This window comes from Heteronotia binoei, chromosome 17 (assembly GCF_032191835.1).
Source record: "Heteronotia binoei isolate CCM8104 ecotype False Entrance Well chromosome 17, APGP_CSIRO_Hbin_v1, whole genome shotgun sequence".
Lineage (NCBI taxonomy): Eukaryota > Metazoa > Chordata > Lepidosauria > Squamata > Gekkonidae > Heteronotia > Heteronotia binoei.
Genome location: NC_083239.1, coordinates 55,667,829 through 55,676,864, shown reverse-complemented (window position 1 = coordinate 55,676,864; position 9,036 = coordinate 55,667,829). Strand labels below are relative to the sequence as shown.

The 9,036-nt window shown below is 54.3% G+C and overlaps 1 protein-coding gene across 1 annotated transcript in view; it reads right to left on the bottom strand.

The window, feature by feature from the left end:
* Positions 1 to 1,217: 1,217 nt before the first annotated feature.
* ERCC2 (ERCC excision repair 2, TFIIH core complex helicase subunit) overlaps positions 1,218 to 9,036 on the bottom strand; it is a 33,027-nt gene continuing 25,208 nt past the window's right edge. The window contains 7 exon segments of the mRNA XM_060258382.1: positions 1,218 to 1,312; positions 3,050 to 3,093; positions 3,096 to 3,192; positions 3,315 to 3,355; positions 3,358 to 3,457; positions 5,513 to 5,583; positions 8,424 to 8,496. Of these exon segments, the coding sequence (XP_060114365.1) occupies positions 1,220 to 1,312; positions 3,050 to 3,093; positions 3,096 to 3,192; positions 3,315 to 3,355; positions 3,358 to 3,457; positions 5,513 to 5,583; positions 8,424 to 8,496 (519 nt within the window). The 3' untranslated portion in view covers positions 1,218 to 1,219.

The window sequence follows — 9,036 nt, the reverse complement described above, 5'->3', positions numbered from 1 at the left end:
AAATCAAAAGAGTTTCCGGCTCAACATTAGGAAGAACTTCCTGACTGTTAGAGCGGTTCCTCAGTGGAACAGGCTTCCTCCTCGGGAGGTGGTGGGCTCTCCTTCCTTGGAGGTTTTTAAAGAGAGGCTGGATGGCTATCTGACAGCAATGAGGATCCTGTGAATTTTGGGGGAGGTGTTTGTGAGTTTCCTGCATTGTGCAGGGGGTTGGACTAGATGACCCTGGAGTTCCCTATGAAGAAAGGTTGAAACGCTTGGGACTCTTTAGCTTGGAGAAACGTCGACTGGGGGGTGACATGATAAAGGTTTACAAGATAACGCATGGGATGGAGAAAGTAGAGAAGGAAGTACTTTTCTCCCTTTCTCACAATACAAGAACTCGTGGGCATTCAGTGAAATTGCTGAGCAGTCAGGTTAAAACGGATAAAAGGAAGTCCTTCTTCACGCAAAGGGTGATTAACATGTGGAATTCACTGCCACAGGAGGTGGTGGCGGCCACAAGCATAGCCACCTTCAAGTGGGGTTTAGATAAAAATATGGAGCAGAGGTTCATCAGTGGTTATTAGCCACAGTGTGTGTGTGTGTGTGTATATATATATAATTTTTTTTGGCCACTGTGTGACACAGAGTGTTGGACTGGGTGGGCCATTGGCCTGATCCAACATGGCTTCTCTTATGTTCTTCTGTGACACAGAGTGTTGGACTGGATGGGCCATTGGCCTGATCCAACATGGCTTCTCTTATGTTCTTATGTGACACAGAGTGTTGGACTGGATGGGCCATTGGCCTGATCCAACATGGCTTCTCTTATGTTCTTCTGTGACACAGAGTGTTGGACTGGAGGGGCCATTGGCCTGATCTAACATGGCTTCTCTTATGTTCTTATGTCCCTTCCAACTCTATGATTCTATGACTCTACAATCCTACTTCAAAATATAGCTATTTCACCCCCCCCCTGGTGGATCTGCAGCTTAAACCGTGGCAGTCTCAGTATCCCCAATCCCAGCACAAGGCAGACTGAAGGCGCTTCGAGTTACAGAAAAGAAAAGCTCTTTTATTCAAACAAAACCCCGGGGGTGGGGGGGGGGGAAGGGCCCCAGGCCGGAGTCTCTTCTGCCTCACAGGGCTCTGGAGGCTCCCACAGAACCGGCTGCGGGTCTTCCTGCCTTTTCCGCCGGAGGGTCGGGTCATGTGTCTTGCTGCTTCCTCCTCCTCCTCCTCACACGTGGTGTGCGATCTCCTGCACTCTGTGCAGCGTCTCCTCCGACTGCAACTGCTCGAAGGTGAGCAAGGAGAGGCCGAGTTGATCCTCCTGCAGAAAGAGGAAGCGAGGAACAGTTCAGGGGCAGGAAAGCATGAACACCCAGCCCCGCCCCCACAATGAAGAAGAAGATGGTATTGGATTTATATCCCGCCCTATAGTCAGAATCTCAGAGTGTTCCCTCTAAGCTGAGTTAGTGTGAGCTAGCTCACAGATTTTTAGCCTCCAGCTCACAGATTTTTGTCTTGGCTCAGGATAAAAAAAGGTAAAGGTCGTCCCCTGTGCAAGCGCCAATCGCTTCCAACTCTGGGGTGACGTTGCTTTCACGTTTTCACAGACTTTTTTACGGGGTGGTTTGCCATTGCCTTCCCCAGTCCTCTACGCTTTCTCCCCAGCAAGCTGGGGACTCCTTTGACCGACCTCAGAAGGATGGAAGGCTGAGTCGACCTGGAGCCGGCTACCTGAACCAGCTTCCACTGGGATCAAACTCAGGTCGTGAGCACAGCTTAGGACTGCAGTACTGCAGCTTAACCGCTCTGCGCTCTCGTGGACCTGGAGAGCTCAGGACATGACCCCAAAGCACAATAATTTATGCAGTAGCTCACAACTTTAATGCCAGTAGCTTACAAAACTGCAGCTTAGCGGGGACATTAGTCACAATCTCCTTTACCTTCCCCTCTCCCAAAAGACACCCTCCCTGTGAGGTAGGTGGGGCTGAGAGACCTCTGACAGCAGCTGCCCTTTCAAGGACAACTCCTACAAGAGCTACGGCTGACCCAAGGCCATTCCAGCAGCTGTGAGTGGAGGAGTGGGGAATCAAACCCGGTTCTCCCAGATAAGAGAGCTCTGGCTGACTCAAGGCCATTCAGCAGCTGCAAGTGGAGGAGGGGGGAATCAAACCCAGTTCTCCCAGATAAGAGAGCTCTGGCTGACCCAAGGCCATTCCAGCAGCTGCAAGTGGAGGAGGGGGGAATCAAACCCAGTTCTCCCAGATAAAAGAGCTATGGCTGACCCAAGGCCATTCCAGCAGCTGCAAGTGGAGGAGGGGGGAATCAAACCCGGTTCTCCAGATAAGAGAGCTCTGGCTGACCCAAGGCCATTCCAGCAGCTGCAAGTGGAGGCGTGGGGAATCTAACCCGGTTCTCCCAGATAAGAGAGCTGTGGCTGATCCGAGGCCATCTCAGCAGGTTCAAGTGGAGGAGTGGGGAATCAACCCGGTTCTCCCAGATAAGAGAGCTCTGGCTGATCCGAGGCCATCTCAGCAGGTGCAAGTGGAGGAGTGGGGAATCAAACCCGGTTCTCCCAGATAAGTCCACGCACTTAACCACTACTCCAAACTGGCTCTCAACCACTTACACCAAACGGACATGCAGAAGGTGCCCAATTCAATCCTGGGGCCATCTCCGGTGAAAAGGACCAGGCAGGAGGGGATGTGAACGACCTTTCTCTGCCTGAGACCTGGAGAGCAGCTGCCAGTCTGAGTTGACAATACTGACCTCAATGGACCAAGGATAGGATTTGGTGTAAGGCAGCTCCTGTGTGTTCGTGTTTGGTGAGTGGCCTTGGCTCAGGGGTAGAGCCTCTGCTCGCATGCAGAAGGCCCCAGGTTCAATCCTGGGCATCCCCAGTTGAAAGGAGCAGGCAGCAGGGGACGGGAAAGCTCTCTGGAGAGCGGCTGCCGGTCTGAGTAGGCGATTCGCCTTGGTGCACCCTGATGGTCTGGTTCAGTCCAAGGCAGCCTTTTGTGCTCCCCCCAACCTCCCAGAATGCTCCACTCCGGTCGCTCACCTTGCGGAAGGGCTGGGCCATTTGGCGCAGGAAGTACTTCGTGACTGCACGGCCTCGTCCAGCGTCAAGTTGAGGTTGGCGTCTGTGATGTGCTCCTGGATCCATCGCGGGAGCTTCCCTCGCTTGTCGGCCCGCGCAAAGCGCTGCGGAGGACCGTGCGGCACAGCGGTGAGAAGGGGGGGAGGCCAAAGGGGGCAGCCGCTGCCAGCTGAGCCCCTGTTCCCCCTCCTGCCCCCCCCCCCCGAGAGGCTTCTCTGCCACACACCTTATCGGCAAAGACCATCAGGCCGTAGTCGGTCTTCCCCGGATGGCCCGGCCCATGCATTGGGCTGCGTGCCGCATCGCGTCAAAGGTCAGGAAGTCGTTCTCTCGGATTTGAAACTGGTCCCGCAGGTACTCCAGCCGGGCCTGGGGGAGGGAGGGGGCAGATGTTTGCAGGGGCCAAATTCCTACCAGGCAGGTCTCAGTTGGGGGGGGGGGGTTGTGTTCTTCCTACCCTTCCCACCTCCCCAAATTGATAATGTTCGTCTTGCCTCAACCAGGGCCTTTTCAGCATTGGCCCCAGCCTGGTGGAATCAGCTCCCTCTAGAGATCCAGGCCCTCACAGAATTGTTACTTTCCGCAGGGCGGTCAAACGGGGCTATTCCACTAGGCCTCTGGTTGAGGCAGAGGCCGTCCCACTCCACCAACTGACCCCTATGTGGTGAATGGTGATCCATCTCTGCTGTAACATAAATTTTATTTCCTATCTTTGGTTCATATAATATGTGCCCACCTGAGCTGCCATGTATAGTTTGTTATGATCTGTCAAATTGTATTGTCCACATCGCTCTGGTTTTAACTGTGGCTTATATGCTGTTTTTAGAATGTTGTGATTCGCTCTGAGCCCATCTTTGGGAAAGGGTGGACTATAAATTGCCTAAAGGAAGGAAAGGGAAAGGTTCCCTGTGCAAGCACCAGTCGTTTCCGACTCTGGGGTGATGTTGCTTTCACAACGTTTTCACGGCAGACTTTTTACGGGGTGGTTTGCCATTGCCTTCCCAGTCTTTTACACTTTCCCGCCAGCAAGCTGGGGACTCATTTTACCGATCTCAGAAGGATGGAAGGCTGAGTCAACCTTGGGCCGCCTAAATGTAATGTAAATGAACCAGCTTTCGCTGGGATCGAACTCAGGTCGTGAGCAGAGAGTTCAGATCACAGTACTGCAGTACTGCTGCTTTCCCACTCTGCGCCACGGGGCCACTAAATTGCCTGAAATAAATAAATAAATAACTCTAATGAGGAAAGATTCAGATAGGTGGCCATGTTGGTTTGAAGCAGTAAACAAAGTTTTATTCCCGATACAAGCGCTTGTGTGCACACAAAAGCTTATACCAGGAATAACTTTGTTAGTCCTAAAGGTGCCAAAACTTTGTTCTATAATAAGGAAAGAACTTCAAAATCATTTTAATTTTTCAAATCGGCTCCCCTCCCTCACCCCAGAAATTTCTGGTTTCGATTCAGCTGCCTCTCTAGAGCCCCATGCAAGAAGATGATGATTTTGGATCTATACTCAGAGCAGCTCACAATTGCCTTTATCTTCCTCCCCCACAACAGACACCCTGTGAGGTGGGTGGGGCTGAGAGAGCTCTCCCAGAAGCTGCCCTTTCAAGGACAGAGTCTCAGAGCGGCCTACAATCTCCTTTCCCTTCCTCCCCCATGACAGACACCCTGTGAGGTGGGTGGGGCTGAGAGAGCTCTGACAGAAGCTGCCCTTTCAAGGACAACCTCTGCCAGGGCTATGGCTGACCCAAGGCCATTCCGGCAGCTGCAAGTGGAGGAGCGGGGAATCAAACCCGGTTCTCCCAGATAAGAGTCCATGCACTTAACCACTACACCAAACTGCCACCTCTGTAGAGCCAGGATCCGGCAGTCAAAGATACGCTGCTTTTGGCCCTGGAGGTTCCACTCGGCCACCAAAGCCAGGACCTCCCCGTCTCCCCTGTGCCTGTCTCAGCTTTGCTCCGAGCTCTCTGCAAGGCCGCCTTCCGAGGTGGCAAAGACTTTAAGTCAATTAGGTGGCTTTTCTTGGCAACCGACTTTCACTCCCTCCCTAATCCTCTGCAGGAATTACAGAGCTGAGCCTGCCCCCCCACCCCCCTCCCGGTTGGGGCTTTATCGCAGGACGGCTCATGTCCTGATCCAGCAGGCTGGGGCCTGGGAAAGCTCGTTCAGCCCTCTTTCGATCCCTTCGGGGTCCCCTCCTCCTTCCTTGTTTACCACACAGAACCCTCAGGCAGCCTGCCAGGGAAGGCCGGGCCTCGGGAGAGCCAACCCAGAGGAGCCTCGTCTCCAGGAGACGCTGGCGCTGCCATGCCAGCAAAGCCCCTGAGGACTGCGGAGCTGTGCGGGGGCCTCCCTGCCCCGTGGAGAAAGCTGCTTGAAGTGGAAGGCGGGGCAGGCCGAGGGGCTGGACAAACCTACCTTCAGGATGCGGCTCTGGGTGTAGACGTAGGGCACTCCAAACATGATCACGGCTCGGCCAAAATGGTGCACTGCGGGAGGGAAAGGGCACAGCTGGGACTAAAGTTGCCAAGTCCAATTCAAGAAATATTTGGGGACTTTGAGGGTGGAGCCAGGAGACTTTGGAGGGGGGGGAGCCAGGAGACATTAGGGGTGGAGCCAAGATCAAGGCTGTGACAAGCATAATTGCGCTCCAAAGGGAGTTCTGGCATCACATTTAAAGGGACGGCACACCTTTTCAATTCCTTCCTTCCATAGGAAATAATGAAGGATAGGAACACCTTCTTTTGAAGCTCATAGAATTGGGCCCCCTGGTCCAATCTTTTTGAAACTTGGGGGGTATTTTGGGGGGAGGCACTAGATGCTGTACTGAAAATGTGGTGCCTCTATCCCAAAAAACAGCCCCCTCCAGAGACCCAGATACCTGCAGATCAATTCTCCATGATTTTCTATGGGAATAAATCTCCATAGGGAATAATAGAGTTCCCGGCAGACATTTCCCTCCACTTTCTGACGACCCTGAAGCGGGGGGGAGGGCCTCCAAACCAGGAGATCCCCTGCCCCCACCTGGGGATTGGCAATCCTAGCTGGGACCGGGCAGCATAGGGCATGGCTGGTATTGGCTCAGCAGCCAGGCCCACCAGCCGAGAGGTGCGTGTGCATAAGGCAATGCTCCCTTTAAGCTCTGGAGTCTTGTGAGCAAAAATTCTACTTTGTGAGCTCCTGGCATTAAGGTTGTGAGCGACTGCATCAATGATCGTGCTCTGGGGCCATCCTTCCTGAGCGAAGACAAAAAGGTGTGAGCTGGAGGATAAAAACCTATGAGCTAGCTCACACTGACTCAGCTTAGAGGGGAGCCTGCCGTAAACCATGGGGTTCCCTTGGCAAAGAGCCAGTTCCCCAAGCAGACCACAGGAAAGAAGTTCTCCTGCCTGCCTTCTCTCCCCACAACCTCCAAGTCTGTTCTTTCCAACCCTTCTCAACCCACATTTTCCTTCCTGGGCCTCCAGCTCTGCATCCTGGGTCCCCTGCCCCCCACGCCCCCCCAGCAACCACTGCTCTCAGCCTGTGCTCCTCCCCGTGGCTGTAGCAGCTGCCCCAGATCTTTCCGTTGGCTCTTGGGTGCCGTCTGTGTCGACGCCCGGGTCCCAGACCCCTTGGAGGAGCTCTTTTAAGCCTTTGCACCTCTCACGCCTCTGCGTGGTGCTCAGGGGGGCTCTCGCTAAGCTCGTGACACAACTAGCAACAGGCACAAATCGAGACTGGCCTAGAAAGCAGGGGCCAAGGAAGTTGCCAGTTTGGAGAAACTCCTCAGAATGTATTTTAAAAGACCTTCTGCAGGTCCTTTTAATAACAGTTTCATGGAGCCAAAATATATATACTGGGGAGGGGGACGAGACCACACTGAGAGACGGCAAAATTCAGAGGCAGTCAACCTGTGAATCCCAATGCAAAGTGGAGGCAACCTCAGGGAAAGGCCTCAGCCTCTCTGCAATGTTGCTGGCTCGCCAGAGGAATTGGCTGGCCACTGTGTGAGACAGGAGGCTGGACTAGATGGACCCTCCCTGGTCTGATCCAGCAGGGCTCTTCTGATGTTCTTCTCAGGGGAAGGCCTCGGCCTCTCTGCCCTGTTGCTGGCCTTCCAGAGGAACTGGCTGGCCCCTGTGTGAGACAGGAGGCTGGACTAGATGGACCCTCACTGGTCTGACCCAGCAAGGCGCTTCTGAGGTTCCTCTCAGGGGAAGGCCTCAGCCTCTCTGCCCTGTTGTTGGCACTCCAGAGGAACTGGCTGGCCACTGTGTGAGGCAGGAGGCTGGACTAGATGGACCCTCCCTGGTCTGATCCAGTAGGGCTCTTCTGATGTTCTTCTCAGGGGAAGGCCTCAGCCTCTCTGCCCTGTTGTTGGCGCTCCAGAGGAACTGGCTGGCCACTGTGTGAGGCAGGAGGCTGGACTAGATGGACCCTCCCTGGTCTGACCCAGCAGGGCTCTTCTGATGTTCTTCTCAGGGGAAGGCCTCGGCCTCTCTGCTTTGTTGTTGGCCCTCCAGAGGAAGTGGTTGGCCCCTGTGTGAGACAGGAGGCTGGACTAGATGGACCCTCCCTGGTCTGACCCAGCAGGGCTCTTCTGATGTTCTTCTCAGGGGAAGGCCTCAGTCTCTCTGCTTTGTTGTTGGTCCTCCAGAGGAAGTGGTTGGCCACTGTGTGAGACAGGAGGCTGGACTAGATGGACCCTCCCTGGTCTGACCCAGCAGGGCTCTTCTGATGTTCTTCTCAGGGGAAGACCTTGGCCTCTCTGCCCTGTTGTTGGCCCTCCGAAGGAACTGGCTGGCCCCTGTGTGAGACAGGAGGCTGGACTAGATGGACCCTCCCTGGTCTGGTCCAGCAGGGCTCTTCTGATGTTCTTCTCAGGGGAAGGCCTCGGCCTCTGTGCCCTGTTGTTGGCCCTCCGAAGGAACTGGCTGGCCCCTGTGTGAGACAGGAGGCTGGACTAGATGGACCCTCCCTGGTCTGGTCCAGCAGGGCTCTTCTGATGTTCTTCTCAGGGGAAGGCCTCGGCCTCTCTGCCCTGTTGTTGGCCCTCCGAAGGAACTGGCTGGCCACTGTGTGAGGCAGGAGGCTGGACTAGATGGCTCCTCCCTGGTCTGATCCAGCAGGGCCCTTCTGATGTTCTTCTCAGGGGAAGGCCTCGGCCTCTTTGCCCTGTTGTTGGTCCTCCAGAGGAAGTGGTTGGCCCCTGTGTGAGACAGGAGGCTGGACTAGATGGACCCTCCCTGGTCTGATCTAGATGGAGCCTCCCTGATCTGCTCTTCAACCCAGGATGACCCAAAGTTCCCTTGCCTCTCCCTCTGGCAGCCAGAAAGTGGAGACTCACCAAAGTCGATCCCTTCGGACACCTTTCCCCTGGCCACGGACAGCAGGATGGCTCCCCGGCCGTTCTCGCAGGCCTGGTGCACAACACAAAACCTGGTTACAACCTCTGCCTGTCCTGTTTATCCAGCATCCAGAAAGCGCCTCTCTGGAAGAAACAGGACTCGGCCTGCAGACTTGTCTGTGAGCACCTCAAAAAGGGGCGCTGTCAGCCAAACTGGCACAGAGGTACGAAGGCTCCACATCGGGGCCTCTTGCCAGAGCAAGCCTAACGTAGCTGCGGCCAGCGTTGCAAACTGTGGGCCTCTCCTGCAATAAGGGCACGTCCTCAGGCTACACGCAAGCCAGAGGAAAAACGAGGGAGTAAAAAATGAGGGCGCACGCGTGGGTTTCATACTCTGCTTACGGAACATAAAACCTTAGACGCCCTTGAACACCCCTTCAATACAGAAACAACTATTAAATACCCAACAGAGGTATTGGCGCAAGTCTTCTAAAACCTTGAAATTATTGTCATGGAAAGTTCAGGGAAAACAGTTGGCCAATATCCATTCAATTAAAGAATAACAAGGAATTTTCAGGCAGATTTAGAAAAAGAATAATCACAGACTGCTTTG